We start from the raw sequence: 24263 nt of genomic DNA on the forward strand, positions 1-24263 counted from the left end.
TCATGGCAATGCCAGATCCTCAACCCACTGGTCAAGGCCAGAGATCAAAACCAAAACCTCATGGTTCCTAGCTGGATTCATTTCTGCTATGCCATGGGAACTCCATGTGGATTAAATTATTAAATGACTATTAGTTGGAGGTGGTGATGTGGCTGAAAGATAATCTATGCAATTAAAATTTTGTTTGTCTAGTAGCTGAGTGAGTTTAAATTCCATGCCCCATGGAGTTCCCATCGTAGCTCAGCGGTTAAGGAACTTGACTAGCATCCATCAGGACTCGGGTTCCATCCCTGGCCTTGCTCAGTGAGTTAAGGATCCAACGCCACCCTGAGCTGTATCACATGTATTCCTTAGTAAAAAATCTGTCTTCATAATTGAGTTTATTGAATTAACTTTGTGTGTGGGACACTATCTAGCATGTTTATCTCACTCATACCTAAATGTCAAATAATATAAATATCTTATTTTAACTAATTGTAGTCCAAGAATTAAAAACAAAAAACCTCAAGCATAAGATTAATCAGCCCTTATTAAGAAATTATATATTGTGAATTTGAAAAAACAACTAATGCACCATGAAACAACTATGAAAATACAAGTTTTGCAAATAAACCATGGGCTTCAAATGCAGCTCTGTACGTGTAAGTTCTGCAACCTGAGGTTCACCACTCTATATCTCAGTTTCCTCAACTGTAAAATATGAGAATAACAACATGCACATTCATAAAGCTGTTGTGATAAATCATTTAGCATAGTACTATGTTTGGCATATAATGTTCAATCAATGCTATTATTATTGCACCTAAACTGCATTTATACAACATCTATTGATTGACAAGTATTATGCTAGGCACTAGAAGACACAGAAATAAAAAGGGTAAGTAAATAAATAAACACTATGTAATATAAGAAAGCTTACCTCTAGTACATTACAGCTGAGTAATGAAAAGGGGAGAAATTATTCAAGGAAAGACAAAGAAGAGTAATTCAAGAAGAGATAGTACCATATATAGAGACCTGGAAATGTAAATAAGATGATAAATTAGTAGACCTTTAAGTAATTCTGCATAGTTGTACTGGGGGTGGGTGGGGCTATGAGTCTGACAGGAGCCAGATTATGGAAAATCACATGCCAAAATATGACATGAGAATATCACATTTTCTCTTCAAGGGAATTAAAAGCCTCTAACGAATTTTAATCAGTGTTGTATGATTAAATTTGTATTTTAAAACAATGTTTTTTAACCAGAGGTGCTTGTCAGCATCATCTGGTCGATTTTTTTCAAACCATACACTCCCAGTTCACACTTTCAGAAATTCATTTTTCTTTTTTTGGCTGTACCAATAGTAGAGGGAGGTTCTATAGTCAGGAATCGAACCCGCACCACAGCTATATCCAGAGCCACAGCAGTGACAACACTGGATCCTTAACCTGAAGAGCCACCAGGGAACTCCAAGAAGTTCTTTATTATTACTTCTAAGTTGGGACCCTGAAAGTCACTTTGAAAAGGCTCTTATAGCAATTTTGCCATATACCAAGAGGATAGAACTATCACTCTTAGGAGGATAATATGATTATTAAGTACTATGAAGAAGAGAGCAAGCCTAAAAGTAGCAAGGCCAAGATCATATTGCAGAAATCCAGATAAAAAAATTATAAGGGCAGAACAGTGGCAACAGTCAGATACTTGAGAACTCTTAAAATATAGAATTGATAAGTCCTGGCCAACAATGATTTGTGGTGGAAAAGACAGAGGGGTCATGAATGATGGGGAACCAAGTAAGGATAAACAAACTTGAAGAGTTCGACTTTGGATGCATTAAAGTTGAGGTGAGGTGTTCATAGGAGATAAAGTGGGAAATACTCAAAAGAGGGCTAGGGAACATTCCCACTTGGAACTCAGGAAAGAAAACTGAGCTGGAAATTAAAAATTGGGAATCATTACTAGATGGGGACTTTTGAAGTCATGAAAGTGGATGAAATTACCCAAAGAGTGTCCTCCATGAGAAATGGGCTGAGGACAGATGCTATTGTGACACTACTTTCAGAGGACACAGCAAGCAAAAAAAGTCTCCATGGAAAGGGGTATTAAGCTAACCCTGTGTCAAACCATAGGGAGGGGTGTTATGCATGGCCTAAGGTGGGAAAGTTTGCTACATACAGCAGCCGAAAAGACCAATATGCTTCGAATGTACTGGAATGTACTGCTGAAAGGGAGAGTGGCAGGAGATTTATTCACCTGGGAAGGGAGGTGGCAAGAGGCAAACATAAAAAACTTTGTGGGTTATGATAAGGAATTTGGATTCTACTCCACATGCAACAGAAAACAACCGAAGGACTTTTAAGCAAAGGAGTGACTAAATACATTTTTAAAAGGTGACTCTAGCTGCTATCTGCTTCAAAACTTTCTTCAGTTCCCAAACTAAAACTGAAAGCAAAGGGAATCCTAAACTCAAACAGACCGTTCATTGTCTTAACGGCCCTTGCATAAAACATTACTATACAAACAGTTCCAAAGTTTAATAAAAATTGCTTTAAAAATAAATGTTAAGGGATGTAAAGTTTAATGAATTTGGCTACTAACTGCTGAGTAATTCGACTGTGATGTTCTTTAGTTTAAAAAAGTGAAAATAAGGAGTTCCCGTTGTGGTGCAGTGGTTAACGAATCCAACTAGGAACCATGAGGTTGCGGGTTCGGTCCCTGGCCTCGCTCAGTGGGTTAAGGATCCACCGTTGCCGTGAGCTGTGGTGTACGTCGCAGACTCGGCTCAGATCCCGAGTTGCTGTGGCTCTGGTGTAGGCCGGTGGCTATAGCTCCAATTCGACCCCTAGCCTGGGAACCTCCATATGCCTCGGGGAGCGGCCCAAGAAATAGCAAAAAGACAAAAATAAAATAAAATAAATAAAGAAGTGAAAATAACAAAGTTGTTGATGGTAAAAGATACTTCCCTTCCCTTGAACCCGACTTTGCAGAATACCATGTGAGAAGAGATAACTGTTAAAAAAAGAAAAGGGTGAACTTCTCAGGATATTAATGGCTATAGTTAAAAACATGGCTAAAATCGAAAGTGTTGACAAGGATGTAGAGAAACTAGAACCACTTTAGGAAACAGTCTGGCAGTTAAAACACCATTATCACATGACCCAACAATTCCACTCCTAGGTATCTGCACAAGGAAAATAAAACTTTTTTTTTTCAAATACTTTTATGCAAATATCCACAGCAACATTATTCACAAGAGCCAAAAACTGAAAATAACCCAAATGTCCATCACCTCGTGAATGGATAAACAAATGAGCTTCCTTTTAAGCATTTATAAGTATTGATACATGCCATAACATGGATGAATCTCAAAAACATTATGCTTGGGCAAAGAAGCCAAACACCAAAGAACACATATTTTATGATTCCATTTATATTAAAAGTCCAGGAATGGCAAATCTAGAGACAGATTAACTGTTGCCTAGGGGTCAGAATGAGAGTGAGGTTTCTCTTTGGAGTAATGAAAATGCTTGAAGATTAGATTGTGGTGACACCTTGGTGTGTGATGAATACAGTAAAAATCATTGAACTGAACATTTAACATGGAAGAATTTTATGGTATGTAGATTAAATTTCAACAAAGCTGTTGTTATTATTTTTTCAAGTACAGAGGAGTCAAATGGCCTGGATTCACTATCTCTAAGGTGAACCTCGGCAACTTACAAAAAAACCTTAATTTTTGTTTTTTATTTTTGAGCCTTCATTTTTTTTAAAGACTACCTCACAGTGAGATAACATCTACACTGCATCACCTGGGTTCTCCAGGAGCCACAGAGGAAGGTTCTGCAGGAAATGAGAAGACAAGAGAGGAGTCTGAGTATTATTTGTCAATTCCTCCCTGTATCACAGCAATGGTTCCAGCCATCCTGCATCTCTCCACAACTACAGCCCCTTCTGGGCTTCAATAACCATTGTCCTTTCGCAGGCCTAGAAGTGACTTCACACTGCTACTTACTCAGTGTCTCAATATCCCTTTTTGGTTCCCTTAACCCTGCCGCCAACCATAATATTGAGCCCTTCACCAAAGGGGCCTCAGAGAAATCATCTGAGAGAAATTATGTTTCACACAGGGCCCCCAGCTGATATTAGTGTACAGGAGGCACAACTGGTACTTTGTACCAGGTTATTGTTAAATCAAGTGTGATTTCTTAAGTAAATTAATTTTAATTTTATATACATTATTTACCCCGAAAATCCTACTTCATTTTGTGTAAACAATACACTTAAATTGTTTAGACAGAAGGTGTTTCTGTTTTGACTGAGAAGGTGAAACGAATAGTACGGTATTTCCTGCCTAGTGGAGCTGTAGAACATATTCAAAAATCAATCTACCAGTTCCAAACATTATCCACAACAGGAGAAACAGATTTTGGCATTTATAACAGATGCTCAAGAAAAATGATGCCAAAGTCAAGGGTACTCAAAAGTTTCCGTCTGCTGTTCTGCGGGGAAATAAATGAAACATGATGGTGATGTGGCATATGCTTGACTATACCCATGATAACCACAGTTACCAAGACCTGGATTGGACACAATTCCAAAGTTCCATTTCAACATCTTCCTTTTTTATTTCTCTCATCACCTGCATTACAGACGTTTCCTCTGAACAAAGAAAACATTTTCAAGTCCAACTTTTCCCATTCCAAATATTTTTCTATAACACATTTAAAAGAAATACTTTTGTCAAAGCAAACTATTTTGTGATTTGAACTGTTGCAGTGTATTAACTATCTGTATCATCCAGACATTAACATTCATTTAAGAGGTAGACAAAAACAGTCGAGCGGGTCCTGGATGATTATCTCTCACTTTAGGCTATGAAGGAATTATTAAAAATGAACTGGAGTTCCCACTGTGGCGCAATGGGATTGGCGGCATCTTGGGAACCCTGGGACTCAGGTTTGCTCCCAGCCCAACACAGTGGGTTAGGGATCTGGCGTTGCCACAGCTGTGGCTCAGATTCAATCCCTAGTCCAGGAACTTCCATATGCTACTGGTATGGCTGTAAAAGAAAAAAAAAAAGAATACACGGCTGGTTACTTTCCACAGTACATAATAAAGTCATATTCTCATGATTCAAATGTATAGATGCTATAGATGTTGTATTTAGTTTCTTCAATGCATCTTATTGTTTGTGGCCTAGTCTTTCCCTCATCAAATTAAATTTCTTCCTTGTTTGAGAACTAGTATAGCTGATTTTTTTTTTCTTTTTCTTTTGTGATTACCCTGTGGCATATGGAGTTCCCAGGCCAGGGATTAGATGTGAGCCACAGCTGGGGCAATACCAGTTTCTTAACTCACTGTGCCAGGCCAGGGCTCCAACCTGCATCCCAAAGCTCCAGAGATGCCACCGATCCCATTGCACCACAGTGGGAACTTCTGGATTTTTAATCATCACGATTTTGTTCACTAATATTAACATGGCCTAGGATTTCTGGCCTTAGGTAAGGATAGTCTGTTTAAAGATACAGATTTATCGCAATAATTTACATTTGTGCACTAGTTTTATAGACAAACATTTGTATATCTTTGGTTTAAGAACTTAATAGCATTTGAGAGGGAAAAAAAGACTTTCAGGAAACTCAAAATCCAAAGTTCTAATATTAATCTTGATACTCACTATACTATTTCTTCTTGCTCTACAAATTTTAAAAATTAATCAGAAAATTTCCAGATGCTCAAAAAGTTTTCCTAAGGAAATTCCCAGAAATCTGTAAGTCCATTAAGCAAAGACTTATAATAAAACCACTAGCATTTTCTACAACTGTAACTGGACTATATTATTTTCACTAATTTTAAGATTGATTTCAGATACCAAAGCAAGTGGAATATTTATAGATTACCTTAAAATATCCTATGAATTGCGGTTATGTTAAAAAAAAAAAAAACTTAAGTCTTTACCTTTTAGAGACATACTATGGTTGAAAGAGATACATACATGGCCTGAAATTTACTCTGAAATAAAACAAAGCAAATACAAAGTAGGGATAGAAAGCTGGTAGGGACACATGAAACAAGACTGACCATGTGCTGAGATTGTTGAGGCTGGCTAATGGATACATAGGGATTCATTGTACCATTCTCTGGAAATGTGTTTGGTTTGAAATTTTACATAATAAAAAAAAAATGTTGCTGTTGTTTTTAGCAGAGAAAATCAACTTCCAAGTAGCTAATTCATATTCTAGATTTCTGATCCACAACAAAGGTTAATACAGAGGAAGAAATTTTAATGAACATTAGAAAAAAAGACAAAAGAAAAATAATAAGTAAAAAAAAAAAAGAAAAAAAGAATATATTTTGAAACAACAGTTAAAAATGATTTCCTAAAATGTTACTCAAGTTTTCATAATTTACAAGCCAAGGTACTTTAACATTTCTTAATAAACATGTTAAGTTATTAAATGTGAGTAACATACTCCAAAGTCCACTTTATCATGATATTAAAAGGCCCATAATAAAATTTATAGTAGATAAATGTTAACTAGGTGTATACTAGATTAGCTTTAAATAGCAAGTTTTGGAATCATCATCTTCCACATTATATTAAAGTAAATATTATAGAGGATCAGACTGAGCCCAAACTTGCTCTTGCAAAACAAACAAACAAACAAACAAAAAACGAGGGGAATTCCCATTGCGGCACAGCAAAAACCGAATCCAACTAGTATCCAGGAGGATGCGGAGTCCATCCCTGGCCTCGCTCAGCGGGTCAAGGATCTGGTGTTGCCATGAGCTGTGGTGCAGGTCACAGACACGGCTCAGATCCGCTGTTGCTGGGGCTGTGGTGTTGGTCAGCATCTGTAGCTCTGATTTGACCCTTAGCCTGGGAACTTTCATATGCAGTACCTGCAGCCCTAAAAAGCAAAAAAAAAAAAAAAAAAAAAAGTAAAATAAAAAAATAAACTAAACTAAAATAAAAATAAAAAAGTAATACAAAGATATTAAATAACAGCAAAAGACCACTGCTAGTTTTGTTTGTTTGTTTTATTTTTTTATGGCCATGACCATAGCATACAGAAGTTACCAGGCCAGGGATTGAATCCAAGCCACAGCTGCGACCTATGCCACAGCTGCAGCAACATCAGATCCTTACTTACCTCACTGAGCCGGGCTGGGGATCGAACCCACAACTCTGCAGTGAGCAAGCCAAGTGACTGCAAGCTCTGCAGTTGAATTCTTTCTTTCTTTCTTTTTCTTTTTTCTGCTTTTTTTTTTAGGGCCACACCCATGGCATATGGAGATTGGAGATTCCCAGGCTAGGGGTCCAATTGGAGCTCAGCTGCAGGCCTACGCCACAGCCACAGCAATGCAGGATCCGAACCACATCTGCGACCTACACCACAGCTCTTGGCAACGCCAGATTCTTAACCCACTGAGCAAGGCCAGGAATTGAACCTGCAACCTTATGGTTCCTAGTCATATTTGTTTCCACTGCGCTACAATAGGAACTCCTGCGGTTGAATGCTTAACCTATTGTGCCACAGTGGTAACTCCTCTGGTTTTGTTTTTTGGAACAGCCACGGTTCTACTTAAATTCCACCTTTCCAAATGGTTCACACTTTTATTTTGGCATTATTCCACTAGAGCCTTTGTGGCTCTGATCAAATCGAACTCTGACCTCAATGGTTTAATATCTGTTTAAGTGGGTATAGTACCAGCTGCTTTACCAGGTTAATAGTAATTTTTCAGTCTGCTCAATATGAGAAATATTTAAAAATGTTAAGCCATCTAATTTAAGCAGACCCAAACAAAAGTATTTTAGCTTATTCACATTTTTGTGTTTGTCATACTTCATTGGGTTAGACAAATCTGAACTCAAGTTATTCAAACAGGATCAGTGATCACACAGTAATGAGAATGATGGTATTAAGTCATATGAAAACTTCATTATATCCCATAAAAGCCCACAGGGTTACCAATATAGGATAAGCAACATAGTTAAGATCCCTAAAGAATCTTAATCTTCTGGAGACCAAATTTATACTCCAAAATATTAGATAGGAAGTCAAAACAGAATATACTCTACCATTAAATATATTCTATATTAAATCAATATCTATTGAATACTTATGTGACAGATAAATAGGTGGGTAGGAGAACAAAACGAGTGAAGTTGGACTGTCAAGAAACACCCAGGGGTTAATGATCAGGAACCCACAACAAACAGAGCAATAATTCATATCAAGGATTGACAAGTGCTATGAAGAAACTTAAGGCAGGATACTGGGCAACACAATGATGAGGGCAGGAGGAGGCCTCCAGTGAGGGTATTAAGGAGCAGCTTCTAACAATACGACATTTTGAACTGAATTGAGGACGAAAGCCATGAAGATTTTCAGAGCGAAGAGTGGTCTTAGCAGAGGAAATAGGCCAAAGACCCTGAGATAAGAGCATTCCTGCTGCTGTTCAAGGAACAATGGGAAAGTGGTGTTTCATTTAGAGATAAAAGAGACAGGGCAAGGGAGAATCTGTGGTCATGGTTCTAGAAAAAAATGAAAGAAAAATAAGTAGACATGCTAAAACTAGGCCCAGGTACCTCCCATTTACCTCTTCATATTGTACAATACCTCCACACTTATTTGAATACAGCTGGCACAATGATTAACAAATGCTTACTACTGACTAAAAAGAAAAGAGAATTGATTGCAAAAAGACCTAGACAGGAAAGGCATAGCTGGACTGGCCCAAGTGAAAATTCAGAAACTGTGTGTTGGTAGCAGCTCAGTGACAAGTCATCTATCACATTCCTAAAATTTAAAACAGTGATAACAGCAATAAAGGATAAACATTGAACAAAGAAATAAGATGTTAGCAAAGGAGCAAGCAATTCCTTTTTTTTTTTTTTAAACAAAACTTGAATATCAGAGTTTTCTTGTGGCTCAGCAGGTTAAGAATCCAGTGTTGTCACTGAAGCTTAGATCGCTGCTGTGGCATGGGTAGGATTCCTGGCCCCAGGAATTTCTGCATGTGAGAAAGTGCTTCCCCCCGCCCCACCCCCTGCAAAAACCAAACAAACCCAAAACACCTTGAAATCTCATTTGAATCAAGGGTGGGTGGAGGGGAGATAATCCTTACTGAAGTACTGTTCCTTAATGTAAAATACTTCTTTTTTCAAAATATTACCACCATCAAGTCTTTGTTCAAATACCCCCATTCCAAATAGCCTGCCCAGTCCACACTACTTAAAATTGCTACCTAGGAATAAATGTGACAAGGAGGTGAAAGACTTATATGCCGAAAACTATAAAACATTAATCAAGGAAATTAAAAAGGATTCAAAGAAATGGAAAGATATTCCATGCTCCGGAACTGGAAGAATTAATACTGTTAAAATGGCCATACTACCCAAAGCAATCTACAGATTCAATGCAATCTCTATCAAATTACCCATGACACTTCTCACAGAACTAAAACAAACAATCCAAAAATTTATATGGAACCATGAAAGACCCAGAATTGCCAAAGCAATCCTGAGGAACAAAAACCAAGCAGGAGGCATAACTCCCCCAGTCTTCAGACAATATTACAAAGCTACAGTAAATAAGATGGTGTGGTACTGGTACAAAAACAGACATACAGACCAATGGCACAGAATAGAGAATCCAGAAATAAACCCGGACACCTATGGTCAATTAATCTTCAACAAAGGAGCCTAGAATGCTAAATGGGAAAAAGACAATCTCTGGAGCAAGTGGTGTTGGGAAAAGTGGACAGTTGCATGTAAATCAACAAAACTAGAACACACCCTCAAACCACACAGAAAAATAAACTCAAAATTGCTTAAAGACTTAAACATAAGACATGACACCATAAAACTCCTAGAAGAGAACGTAGGCAAAACATTCTCGGACATCAACCATACAAATGTTTTCTCAGGTCAGTCTCCTAAAGCAATAGAAATAAAAACAAAAATAAACCAATGGGACCTAATTAAACTTGCACAGTAAAGAAAACCATTAAAAAAAAAAAAAAAAGAGAGAGAGAGAGAGAACCTATGGAATGAGAGAAACTAGTTGCAAACGTTGCAACCAACAAGGGCTTAATCTCCAAAATATCTCCATACAACTCAACAGCAAAAAATATTTAAAAAATTAAAAAATAAAATAAACCCAATTGAAAAATGGGCTGAAGACATGAATAGACATTTCTCCAAAGGAGACATACACATGGCCAAAAGGAACATGAAAAAAGGCTCAACATCATTAATTATTAGAAAAATGCAAATCAAAACTATAATGAGGAGCTATTAGTGGCCAATGAGGTACCAGAATGGCCATCATTAATAAGTCTACAAATAACAAATGCTGGAAAGGGTGAGGAGAAAAGGGAACCCTACTACACCGTTGGTGGGAATGTAAATTGGTACAACCACTATGGAAAAGAGTATGGAAGTACCTCAAAAAACCAAATACAGAACTACCATATGATCCAGCAATCCCACTCCTGTGCATATATCCAGACAAAACTCTCACTGAAAAAGATACATGCACCCTTATGTTCACTGCATCACCCTTCATAATAACGAAGACATGGAAACAACCTAAATGTCCATTGACAGATGAATAGATTAAGAAGATGTGGTACATAAATACAATGGAATATACTCAGCCATAAAAAAGAACAATAACGCCATTTGCAGCAACGTGGATGGAACTGGAGACTCTCCTACTAAGTGAAATAAGTCAGAAAGACAAAGACAAATACCATATGACATCACTTAGATGTGGAATCTAATATACAGCACAAATGAACCTATCTACAGAAAAGAAACAAACTGATGGAAATGGAGAACAGACTTGTGATTGCCGAGTGGGAGGGAACTGCATAACTGGGAGTCTGGGGTTAGTAGATGGAAACTACAGCGCTTGGAGTGGATAAGCAATGAGGTTCTGCGATATAGCATAGAGAACCATATCTAATCACCTGGGATGGAATATGATGGAGGATAATATGAGAAAAAGAATGTATATAGATGTATAACTGGGTCACTTTACTGTACAGCAGAAATTGACAGAACATTGTAAAGCAACAATAAAAACTAAAATAATTAAAAAAACCCCACAATACCTCCCTCATCTATCTTCCATTCTTTGTAACCTTGCTTTTTCCCTTATCACCTCTCAACATACTAGATAATTTACAAAGTTATGTTTATTATTTATCATTTGTCTCACTCTACATACCCAGTGTAAATTCCACCAAGGTAGAGATCTTGGTTTTGTTTGCTGATGTATCCCAAGCTCCCAAAGCAGTGAAAGCTGCTCAGCAAACATCTCTACAATTCCCTTAACTTATGGCAACCATTCAATCTGGTATAAGCCCATCTTTTCAAGTTTTCTCCAAAATTTTCAGTGAAAGTATACTCTGGGAAAATAATTCCAATTTTTAAAGTAATTGAGAAAGTATAACCTCCCAGCATAAATGTTAACACCCAAGAGATCGATCATCCTTTTAAAAAGTCTCCCATCACCAACGCCCCTGACTTTTTTCATTTGCCAAGCCTACTTCATCCTAAACCTCCACACCCAAAAAGTTTTCCCCAAGAGCAAGAACACCTTGACTAACAGCGGTCTTTGAAGTCACACTTCATGGGTTCAAATCCTGCCTCTGCCACGGACTAGTAGCAACCTTGAACAAGTACAGTAACAGCTCTCTGCTCCAGTTTCCCTGAGCGCCAGCTAACAATAGCACCTAACTCAGAGTTGTGAAAATTAAATAAGATAATGCATATATTAGGCCAGTGCTTGGCATTAGTAGGCATTCAGGACCTGCTAGTTATTACCAACAGCTAAGGATCAGTTCTCAGCCCTCTACCCTTCAATCCCCCAAATCTTAAATCTCTGAGATCCCACTACTGTTTCTAAACAAATGCCTATTTAAACTCCCAAAATTCACCTTTCTGGCCTTGTCGGCTGAGGACAAATACTTTAAAGAAAATAAAAGTGTTGGAGTTCCCATCATGGGAACTCCATCTCCCATCAGCAGAAACAACCTGACTAGTATCCATGAGGATGCAAGTTCGATCCCTGGTCTCACTCAGTGGGTTAAGGATCTGGTATTGCTGTGAGCTGTGGTGTAGGTTGAAGATGTGGCTTGGATCTGACATTGCTGTGCCTGTGGTGTAGGCTAGCAGCTACAGCTCCGATTTGACCCCTAGCCTAAGAACTTCCATATGCCGTGGCATGGCCCTAAAAAGATGAGGGAAAAAAAAAGAAAAAAGAAAAAAAAGGTGTTGTAAAAAAGAAAACTTGGTAGGAGACAGAGTTCCTGTTGTGGCACTGTGGAAACAAATCTGACTAGCATCTATGAAGATGCAGGTTCAATCCTTGGCCTTGCTCAGCACGTCAGGGATCTGGCATTGCTGGGGCTGTGGTGTAGGCCAGGAGCTGCAGCTCCAATTCAACACCTAGCCTGGGAACTTCCATATGCTGCTAGTGTGGCCTAAAAAGCAAAAAAAAAAAAAAAAAAAAAAAGGACAAAGGAAAAAAAAAAAAGAAGAAAACTTGGTAGGAGAAAACCATAATTCAAAAAGATACATGCAGCACTATTCACAATAGCCAAGACATGGAAGCAACCTAAACGTCCATCAACAGATGAATGGATAAAGAAGATGTAGTACATATATACAATGGAATATTACTCAGCCATAGACAAGAATGAATTTTTGCCATTTGCAGCAAAATGGACAGGCTTGGAGGGCAGCATGCTAAGTAAAACAAGTCAGACAAATATGCATGATATCATTTAAATGTGGAATCTAAAAAAATGATACAAATGAACTACTTTCTAAAATAAACATCCACAGACTTCAAAAACAAACTTATGGTTACCAAAGAAGAAAGGTCAGCGGGAATAAGGTTGGTTGGGACTGGCATATGCATATGCACAATATTGTGTATGGAATGGATGGTCAGCAGGGACCTGCTGTATAGCACAGGGAAATCCACTCAATATTCTGTGATAACCTATATAATGGGAAAAGAATCTGAAAAAGAATGGATATGTGTATAAGTGAATCTCTTTGCTGTACAGTGGAGATTAACACAACTTGTAAATCAACTATTCAACTACAATAAAATGTTTTTAAAAAGGAAAGGACACTTGGTGGGACTTCAGATTTGGTGGTAAGGGAAGACTTTTATGAAGTGATGATTTTTAGGCAGAAGTAAGACTGGTCAGGAAGACTGATAAGATGACAAACAGCATTAGCATCACCTCAAAACTAGTTAGAAATGCAAATTATTGGACTCCACCCCAGACCTACTGATTCAGAAACCCTGGGGTTGGGCCCAGCAACCTGTGCTTGAACAAGCCCTCTGGGTGATTCTGAAGGACTCTAAAATTTGACAACCACTCATCTAGGGTTAGATCAAGTTAGAGAATGGAATTACCAGACTTGTTTTAGGCTTAGGACATTTGCACATGCTCTTTCCTCACACTTCAGGGAAATGTGACTTCTTCAAGCAGGAAATTTTCTTGATTTATTTGATTTTTGACTTCCACTCCCCTTGAGAATATAAGCGCCACGAAAATAGATGTTGTCTGTCTTAATTACCACTGAATCCCCAATGCCTAAAAGAAGTTCATGGAATATTTGTTGACTAAAATGAAAGAATATTCATATTTTTCTTCACTGCATCATTCACCAGAAAAAGTCAACGACCGTTTTCTTTTTCTTACTTTTAACATATATCCTGTCAACAGTCTCAGGCAATTTGATCTTTAATATCTCCCACATCCCTTCCTTCCTTTCAACATCAGTATCACCACCAATCTCTTATTTCCTCTGCGATGGTTAGTTTTACGCGGCAACTTGACTGGCCATGGGGAGCCCAGATTAACCACTGTTTCTGGGTGTGTCTGTGAGGGTGTTTCTGGATGACATTAGCATTTGAATAAACTCAATAGACTGCCCTACCCAGTGTGGGCTGGCATCATCCAATCCATCCAGAGCCTGAATACAACAAAAGGTGGAGGAAACCTGCCCTCTTTTGCCAGCCTCAGCTTAAACAGGGACATCTCTTGTTTTCTCCTGCCCTCGGACTAGGATTTACATCACGGGCTTTCCTGGTTCTCAGGCTTTAGGACTCAGGCTGAACCACAGACTTTTCTGATCTCTGGACTGCAAATAGCAGATATATTTCTTTTTCGGGCTGCACCCACGGCACATGGAAGTTCCTAGGCTAGGGGTCGACTTGGAGCTACAGCAGCTGGCCAACGCCACAGCCACAGCAATGAGGGATCTAAGCTGCGTCTGCGACCTACACTACAGCTCATGGCAACACCGGACCCTTAACCCACTGAGCAAGGTTAGGGATCAAACCTGTGTCCTCATGCATACTAGCTGGCTTTGTTACGGCTGAGCCACAACGGGAAATCTGAAACAGCAGATATATTTCTAGATTCCCTATTGGTTCTGTTTCTCTGGAGAACCCTAATATAACCCCCTTCATGTCTGGTCTGATGAACTGCCTCTCATTTGGTATCCTGTTCTCTACCTCTGCCAATTCTAAGCCACTCTGTACTTGACTGCCAATTTAATCTTATTAAAACACTTTTTTTGCTAATATCATCATCATCATCCTTCTCAAAAACCCTTCAAAGCTCCGTACCTAGCCTAGCCGTACCTAGCCTAGCCGTAGAAAATAAACTAAATAAACTCGGTGGCTTGTCATCAAAAGCCCTCTAAAATCTAGTACTAATACACTGTGGTAGAGTGCTACTCTAGTGAGCTCCCCAATGAAACACACCTTTGTGTAGTCTCCCTCCCATAACTCTTCATTATATCCAAGACTGCTTTGACCAGGTGACTGCAACAGAAGTGATACTGTGCAGTTTAAGGGGCAGCCCTCAACCTGTCTAGCAGATTCCACTTACTCCCTCCTTGGAACACTTATTTTTGAAAGCTCCCTCCTTCTGCTAATACCTCTTTTTTTTTTTTTTTTTTTTTTTTTTGGTCTTTTTGCCTTTTCTAAGGCCGCTTTCTGCGGCATACGGAGGTTCCCAGGCTAGGGGGTCTAATTGGAGCTGCGACCTACACCATAGCTCATGGCAATGCCAGATCTTTTTTTTTTTTTTTTTAATATCTTATTCTTTTTATGCAACATTAACAATAATTCAGATCAGTTTCTATGTAACACACCTGAAAACTTTTATCATGACCTCCTTGAACTTGATATAATTTTCCCTCTGTGTCTCCCAAATGTTTTTATACCTCTTCAAAAGAAACAAATATGCTGCGTAGTAGTATAGTTATTTCATTCATTCAGTGAATGTTTAATGGGCACTTACAATGTGCCAGACACTGTTCTAAGTGCTGACAACAAAGCTAAGAGTCTATATACTATTCTTATGTGCTAGACACCATTCTAAACACTTTTCATTTAATCTTTGAAGAAGCTTCCTCTGGAGTTCCCACTGTGGCTCAGCAGATAAGAACCCAATGCAGTCCTTGTAAGGATGTGGGTTCGATTCCTGGCCTAGCTCAGTAGGTTAAGGATCCGGTATTGCCAAGCTGCAGCATAGGTCACAGATGTGGCTCAGATTTGGTGTTGCTGCCCTGGCTGTGGTGTAGGCCTGCATCTGCAGCTCTGATCTGACCCCTAGTCCAAGGACTTCCATATGCCACAGACATGGCTATAAAGAGAAGACAACAACAAAGCAGCTTCCTCCTTTTACACAAGGAACTTCAGGCACAGACAAATTAAGAAACTTAAGTGGTGGAGTCAAAACATAAACCCCCAAAATTCTGACTTCAGAGCTTATGCTATCAACCACTTCTCTAAACAGCCTTCTACAGATGTGGACAAATCAGCTCCTTGTTCTCATGGAACATGCATTCTACTTGTGGTGGTTAGTGCCATGGGGAAAGGGTAGTGATAAATGATAATAAACCTTTAAAATTACTTTGGAGAGTGATAATGCTATGAAGAAAATAAAACTCTGTGATATGAAACAGTGGCGAGAAGTTAGCCTACCTAAGGCAGTCAGAGAAGGTCTTCCTAAGAAAGTGACATATAAGAGAAGACCTAAGTGTCCAGAAGAAGCAGTAAAGCAAAGACGTACAAAGAAACTCCAAATAAAGAGACCAGGGCAAAATTCCCAAGACACAAATCATCTTAGGATAGTTCACAAATAATCCACATATTTCAAGAACAGAAATAAGGCCAGTGTGGCTAAAGGATGGTGGTGGGAAAGGAATGATGAGGTGGGAGAATCAGCTGAGGCTTAGATCACTCAGGACCTTGTAAGCCATGATAAGGCCTCTAAATAACATTAGAAGGTTTTAAACAGGGTGATGACATTATCTGATTTATATTTTGAAATGTTAACTCTGGCTGTTGCATGTTTTATACGCTCCAGAAAAGTTAAAGCAAGAGCAAGGAAAGCAATAGGAGGCAACTGCAATAGTCTATGTGGGAAATTATGTATATGGAGATCAAACCAACAGGATTTACTGAAGGAACGCATGAGAGGACAGAAATGGATCACAGATGGCTCCAAACTTTTAGGCATAAGCTACAAAGTAAATAGTATTATTTACTGATGTGGGGAAGATTAAAGGAGGACCTGGTTGGGGGTTAGAGTGATAGTCATATTTTGGACGTAATATGTTTGAAATACTTAATATCTAAATGGAAATATCAGGAAGACAGCTAGATATGAATCTAGAGGTATAATATGAAAATCATTTGATTTATATGGCAACTTCACCTAAGGTGAGTAGAAAGAGAAGAAAAAGAATGGAGGAGTTCCTGTCGTGGCTCAGCAGAAACAAATCTGACTAGCATGACCATGAGGACGCAGGTTCAATCCCTGGCCTCGCTTGGCGGGTTAAAGACCCGGCATTACCATGAGCTGTGGTGTAGGTCACAGACACAGCTCAGACCCTGTGTTGCTGTGGAGGTGGTGCAGACCAGCGGATAGAGCTCCATTTGACCCCTAGCCTGACAACCTCCATATGCTGTGAGAGCAGCCATTTATTTATTTATTTATTTATTTATTATTTTTTATCTTTTTGCCATTTTCTTGGGCCGCTCTCGCGGCATATGGAGGTTCCCAGGCTAGGGGTCCAATCGGAGCTGTAGCTGCTGGCCTACACCAGAGCCACAGTCACGTGGGATCCGAGCCGTGTCTGCAATGTACACCACAGCTCACAGCAGCGCCAGATCCTTAACCCTCTGAGCAAGGCCAGGGACCGAACCTGCAACCTCATGGTTCCTAGTAGGATTCGTTAGCCACTGAGCCATGACAGGAACTCCGAAAGCAGCCATTTAAAAAAAAAAAAATCCAAGCTTCTGGGTACTTCAACATTTAGAAGTAGAGAGGCAGTAAGTATATTGCCCTGTCACCCCTCTAGATTACAAGTTTTTTGTTTTTTAATGAAGTATAGTTACTATACAATATAATATAGTTACAGATGTACAATACAGTGATTCACAGTTTTTAAAAGTTATACTCCATTTATTGGAGCTCAAGCTCTTTGAGAGGCAGGAGGACAGTGTTTATTTCCTCTCTGTGGTACTCTGTAGAACTTAGCTTAGTAACAGAAACTCAAGAGATACTGCATATATTTGAATGAATGAATGAATGAATGAATGTTTGCCATTTGGTTTCTCAAGCTTTCACTAGAGAACAAAATACTTGAGGATAAAGCCAACAGTGCCTCCCATACAGCAGGCACTCAAATATGTGTTTAATTAATGAAAGAAAAGACTTGGAATGTGTTTTGCTATACACATTTTAGTACTCACACTGTTCCAGAGAGCATTGGAAGGAATGGTAAAAAGCAAGCAGCAGCCGACACCCCAACACGTGGAACCAATGGCAATCACAAACACCTAAACCCTTCATCTTGGTCCCTATTACAGGGTGGACAGGGAAGACGGGGACTGGCACCAGAGACTGCAGCAAGGAAAAAACTCCCACACTAAAGCAGAGTTCTGGTTTTGATGTTATAAATATGTATGAATCACCAACTATATGCAAGGCACTAGAGTAAGTACCAGGTATACAGCAGTAGGCAAAACAGAGTGTCCCCCAAAGAACTTCCATTCTAAAGAGGAACGTATCTATTCCAGAGGATTGTAATGATATTTCTAAGAATTCTGTGAAAGCACAGTAAACAAATACCACTGCACAAAACAAGGGGTGAAGGCTGGAAGGCAGCAGCTTTCTAACATGAGATACCTTAAGAACTCAGGTTGGGAGGTAGGGGAAAGAGGAGAACTAGCGGGGTGGAGGTAGTAATAGCATGTATGAAAGTTTTAAGGATGTAGAAAGGAATTCAGGATGATCCAAGGAATTTCAGATTGGCCAGTTAATGCAGGGCCATATTCAACACATTCTGGATTTAAAAAAATTTGACCCTAAGATGCAGGAATAGCAAAAGTTTTAAAGAGAGCAACATGATCAAACTAGCAGATCTATATTTAAAAAAAAAAAAAAAAATCACCTTGGGGAGTTTCCGATGTGGCTCAGCAGAAAAGAACCCAACTAGTATCCATGAGCATGTGGGTTTGATCCCTGGCCTTGCTCAATGGGTTAAGGATCCTGCGTTGCTATGAGCTGTAATGTAGGTCTGAGATGATGCTTGGATCTGGTGTTACTGTGGCTGTGGTGTGGGATGGCAGCTGTAGCTCCAATTCTACCCCTGGCCTGGTAACTTCCATATGAAGCACCTGTGGCCCTGAAACAAAAAATAAAAAAACTGGATGCTACAAAGAGAAAGAATGAACTGAAGGAAGGAAAGAAAATGCTCAAGATTATTTAGATATCCAAGTGAAAAACAGTAGTGGCTTGGATCAGGGTGAAGCAGTGGAAACAGAAAAAAGTTGACAATTTCAAGATATTTAAGGAGTTCCCGTCCTGGCGCAGTGGTTAACGAATCCGACTAGGAACCATGAGGTTGCGGGTTCGGTCCCTGCCCTTGCTCAGTGGGTTAACGATCCGGCGTTGCCATGAGCTGTGGTGTAGGTTGCAGACGCGGTTCGGATCCCGAGTTGCTGTGGCTCTGGCGTAGGCCAGTGGCTACAGCTCCGATTTGACCCCTAGCCTGGGAACCTCCATATGCCGTGGGAGCAGCCCAAAGAAATAGCAAAAAGACAAAAAAAAAAAAAAAAAAAAAAAAAAGATATTTAAGAGATAAAAAAGCAGCAGGGTGGAGTTCCCGTGGTGGTGCAGTGGTTAACGAATCCAACTAGGAACCATGAGGTTGTGGGTTCAATCCCCGGCCTTGCTCAGTGGGTTAAGGATCCGGCGTTGCCGAGGCTCTGGAGTAGGTTGGCGGCTACAGCTCTGATTGGACCCCTAGCCTGGGAACCTCCATATGCCGCGGAGAGCGGCCCTAGAAAAGGCAAAAAGACAACAACAACAACAAAAAAAGCAGCAGGGCTTGGTGACTGAGCACACAAGCAACCCACAGGTTCTGGCTGAGCAACAGATGAACAGAGGTATGACTTACTGAGACAGGCTTCACTAGATAAGTAAGGTGGATGGGGAAAGTATGAGCTCACCACGAATGATGCTTGCCATCTATCCAAGTGAAAGCTCAAAGAGGTAGATGGATATACAGTTAGCACTGAGAAGAGATCTGGGTTTTTAGACACATACATGGAACATCTCCAGAGATGGTATTTAAAGCCATGGGCATGGAAGTGTTACCCTCAGAAGAAAGCACAGAATGGACAAGAAATCCTATCAATCCTAAACTCAGAAATAAACAGCATGTGGAGATTAGCAGAGTAAGAACTACTGATAAACAACACTGAAATAAGGATTTTATGATGCGTAGGTTTCTAGGCCAGATACAAAAGGTCATTAACCCGTTATATATGTAGATTACAGCATTAGACTATCTTACAAGAAAGTAGTTCAGTAATGAAACATGCAGGTTCTAGATCCACAATGTCTAGGTTTAAATTCCGGCTCTACTACTTACTAGCTATGCAGCTCTAAGTTTATTAATGTCATTACACCTTGGTTTCCAATTCTTAAAAAAGAAGGTAAAAATAATACCTACCTTAAAGGATTGCTGAAGATTAAATAGTGTGTGTGTTTATCACTTAAAAGAGAAGCTAGCACAAATCAGTTGTCAGTAAATGATAGATACTAATATTTACAACATTGTTGCAATGGGAAAATACTTTCTGGACAACAGAAATTTGTTCAAAATAACCTTTCACTAATTTAGGATTGTGTCTACTTCTTATACATTTTGATTTTACCGGTCTTTTTCCAAAAGCCTTGAGGGAAACTCTGGATTTAAAAATTACTCAGAAAGTCCTTAACAGAGTAGCCAATCATTTTTAGAGGAGCTAATCATTATTTCATTTTTTGGAAGGGTACATTCATACTATAAAAGATTATGTGTTAGGAAATTCTAGAAACTGGTGACAAAAAAAAAAAAGGCTGTTTCAATTCAAGTTAGAAAGGCAAAAAAAGAAATATAATTCTACTTTAAAACAAAATATTTCCATTTGTCACTTTCTGGAGTATATTCAAACACAAACACATCTATCATCATCATGATGAAACAGCCTGTCTCTTCCCGTTCTGTACAAGACACAAATGTCAAGACAGAGAAAAGGCAGCAGGTCTGTAGCTTCCTGATGATCATCTAATTTCCAAAAGCATGAAAAAGTATTTATAGTATCTAAAACAGCCTCACAGAAAATATTTCCAACTGCATGGTGATAGGCAACAATATTCTCATTTGGTCTCTAAAAGTAAGAAGAGCACAAATAAATGGAGATTTATATGACCAGGTCTTATCCCTGAATGTCCTATGAACCTAGGGGGCACTATTTTAGAAACATTAAATCTCTCTATATACTCTAAGGTAAAATGCTTACATTTTCCAGTTAGCTCTTTATTTTTCAATTGTTAAAACAATGGAAATACCTAATATCTTAAAGAGCTTTTATACCAAAAAAGTGTTATTTCAAACTCATGAAAAACTGTGTGCCATGCTATTTCCTATCAACTGATGAAAATGTTTCATTTCAGGACCAAGTAAAGACATAAAGTAGGATGTTAGTTCCAGTGTCAGTTCATTACCATCTGTTAGCTTCTGAATAGGTTACTGGAAACAAGGTGACAGACAGGCTAACTCCTTCTGGATAAATATCCATATTACATCATCACAACTAGTACTCATTTGCACCTTCATGGAAAACTGCCATTAAGGGGGAAGAAAAACATTCAAATGATACATGAATTACGAAAAAGATTTTTTAAATGTTATAAAAATATGAAAAGGCTTCTGGAAACTCAGAATACTTAAAGACTTACAGGGCATAGTTCGGATTCAGTATTTTTTATGTAACTGAAGTGAGAGAGGACACTGAACAGTTTGAGGAATAAAATGAGGTACAATTAAGAAGTGTGTTATAGCCTGTACAGATGGCCTGATCCTAACAAGTGATGTTAACAAAGCAAGTGAGTGGGGGAAGGGAAAAGCCTGAATTTTCTATGCTATAATTTAGCTAACTCCACCTCAAAATATATTTTAAGAGGGGAGGGGCTTAGCATTTAAGAATCAATAGTTTCCAATAAACAGAAAATAAATCCCTTTTAGATTATGTGTTCCAAATAAATCTACTTACTGTTTTCAAATGTGTTTGGGAAGTCATTCTTTGTTACTTTGATAAATAACATTTGGAAAATAGGACAAGTAGATTTTAGTTTCTTGCCTCAGAAGTATTCTGCTAAAAGAAATAACAGAAATAACCAGACAGCATTTGTTTCATGTACCTAATAAAACATTTTTCATTTAAAACAAAATATGCTGCACAAATACCGATCATCATTGCTGTTCACTGAAGAGAAAGTAATTTTTATTTGTAAATTATGGTATTTGATGCAAAAGCTACTTGGAAAATGATAGTCAAATTACCACCAAAGGGGGGGGGGCAAGCATTTTCCATAAAACTCCTTAAAATGTCTTAATTGTGCATAATATAATCACTATTTCTGAAAGGTCTCAGCATTTATTTAGCTCCAAGTCAGCACATCACATTACTAATTTTTAACACCATTTCTTTTAAACAAAGGACCTAAAATTTTCTAAGAAAGCATATTTCCCTTTTTTTTGAGCCAAATTTTTCTCATTCTCTCACAATCATCCCAAGGTACTATCTAAGACAAAGACCAGTCACTCTTCACACATATTTTCCAAATCATGAACTGGAACTTTTATAAAAACAAAGGAGATAATCTAGTATACTGTGATGTATAAGGTAAAAAAAAAAAAAAAAGTTCACTTCTATCGTGACAATAATAAAGATATCTGATGAGATCATAAAGCCAAGAAGCTTCCGGTTGGTAGCTGAGGATGAAGTCATTAGCAACCCAGGATTCCCCGGTCCTTGTAATCAGAAGCTGCACCTACCAGATTCTGCATTGTTCGGCAGAGGTGGCTTTAAAACACCCCGCTCCCGAATCGTCCAAACCAAACCACGCCTTCGAGTTATCATTCAAATGGACCGTTTCACGGTGTGGCACTACCATACATTTCCCGCGAGCTTAAATTTCTGGTAACAGTCAACATTTTAGATTCCCTTGGTCATGCAGGAGCAAAGATGAACTCTTGAACCCCACGCTACATAATGAAACGGGGCTTCAGAAACCGAGAAGGAAAAGCATGCTTCTGTTCTTCAACGTTTATGGCCTTCACTGACCAACCCCCTCATCTTCAATTTCTTCCCAACTCTTAGTCACCCCAATACATAGAAGGCAAAGAGAGATCCCTTACTTCCTGCTGTTGTTAAAAGAGGGGGAAACCCAAGAGTAACTTTGAACGCATGAAAGAGAAATAGCTTAATCTTGGCCACCGCTGCAAACATATGTCACCCAGCCCCGGCGCAGCGTTCATGCCCCACCGGGCCCCCTCCCAGGCCCCACGCCCCGGGGATTCTCCCAAAGCCTAGCCTCCTGGGTTCCCCAATGTCAGGGACGTGGCTCCGCGCCTCTTCCTCTCCCGCCTCCCCCACCCTCACACTCACCGCTGGGGCCCCCAAGACCACATTGTTAGTTTCAATACAATGGAATGTCACTGCACCGAACTCCTCGGCGCCCCCCTCTGCTCCCCGGAGCCAGTCCCGGGTCTCTCTGATCACCGAGTTCAGCCACAAACCCAAACTTCACCATGTGAGAGCCCAGAACCCAGGAGGTGACGGGGACCCATGACTCCCGCCCAACCCTCCCTTCTACCCACGGTCCCCGGCCAGCCGCAGCTGTGAATCCAGTACTGGTCGCCCCCATCCACCACCCTATAGGAGTCATCAGCCGCATCTCCCGGCTGGGGCGAGGGCGAGGAGACGAGCGGAGGGCTCCCCGCCAGGCCGGACCCCTGGGCGGTGCTGCACAGGGGACGAAGGCCCCAAACGCATCCCTGGCCTTTCCTGGCCCACCATGACCCCGCCGCCCACCCTCCCTACCTGGCCTTGAGGCTGGGGCTGCTGCCGCTGCTGCAGCTGCTGCTGGCGGCGGCGGCCGCGGCTCTGGGTTCGTAGGCCCAGGCGGGGGCAGGGGGTTGTGCGGCGGCGCTGGCGGGGGCAGCGGGGGGCGCGGGCGGCGGCGGCGGCGGGTCGGCGAAGCCGGAGGTCGCGTAGTTCCTGTCCATCGTGGGGGTTGCGTAGGGAGGGCGGGCAGCAGTGGGGGCTTCTCCAGGGCCCAGTGAGAGGGGGGCGGGAGGGGAGGGAGGGGGCGGGGGAGGAAGAGGAGGTGGAGGAGGCGGCGGCGGAGGGGGCTGCCCCTCACATGGCCTCGGCGGGCGCACAGGCGAAGGGCGCGTTGGCCAGTCTGTGCTGGGGGAACCCGGGCGGCGGCGCGCGACGAGGCCCCAGCTGGGCGTCAGGGAAACGGCGGCATCCGCGGCCGGGACTCACCGCGGCAGCGGCGGCGGCGGCGGTCGCTGCGCCCCATGTTGGTGGATTTCCCAGGATGCACCTCCCGCCCCCCCCTCCGCCCCGCGACCTCGCCCCGCCTCCCCTCAGCGCCCCGCGCTCGCGGCTCGCGGGCCAGGCGGGCGGCCCGCGAGGCCTCTACCGCCACCGGCAGTCTCTGGAAGGCCAGCTGGGGCGGTGAAGGCTTGAGGCCTGTCCGGCCCGGCCGGGTCCAGGAACCCGGCGGGTCGCCTGGCAGCCGTAGCCCACGGGCCGCGGACTTCCAGCCTTCCGCTGCTTCGAGGGGAGCTGTCCGCGCTCGCCGCGCCCCGCG

At 40.8% G+C, this 24263-nt stretch overlaps 1 protein-coding gene across 9 annotated transcripts in view; it reads right to left on the bottom strand.

Annotated features, from left to right (window-relative positions):
- The window catches only part of QSER1 (glutamine and serine rich 1), an 88109-nt gene extending 64126 nt beyond the window's left edge, over positions 1-23983 (bottom strand). For 2 of the 9 annotated variants that reach the window (XM_085011480.1, XM_085011477.1), the window contains exons 1-2: positions 23483-23983; positions 21650-21748 (exon numbers count right to left, since the gene is read on the bottom strand). Coding sequence is in view for 2 of the 9 variants with exons in the window: in XM_085011476.1 (XP_084867602.1) it covers positions 23483-23667 (185 nt within the window). In the remaining 7 variants the exon portion in view is untranslated. Of the gene's footprint in view, positions 1-919; positions 4040-21649; positions 21752-22434; positions 22988-23482 lie in introns of those variants that run through there. The other 7 variants (XM_085011481.1, XM_085011478.1, XM_085011476.1 and 4 more) reach the window with 5 other exon arrangements.
- Between the last annotated feature and the right edge of the window lie 280 nt (positions 23984-24263).

This window comes from Sus scrofa, chromosome 2 (genome assembly GCF_054392235.1).
Source record: "Sus scrofa isolate SSC_HxYL_T2T_F1_AM1 chromosome 2, Sscrofa_HxYL_maternal_Yorkshire_Landrace_v2.0, whole genome shotgun sequence".
NCBI classification, from domain to species: domain Eukaryota; kingdom Metazoa; phylum Chordata; class Mammalia; order Artiodactyla; family Suidae; genus Sus; species Sus scrofa.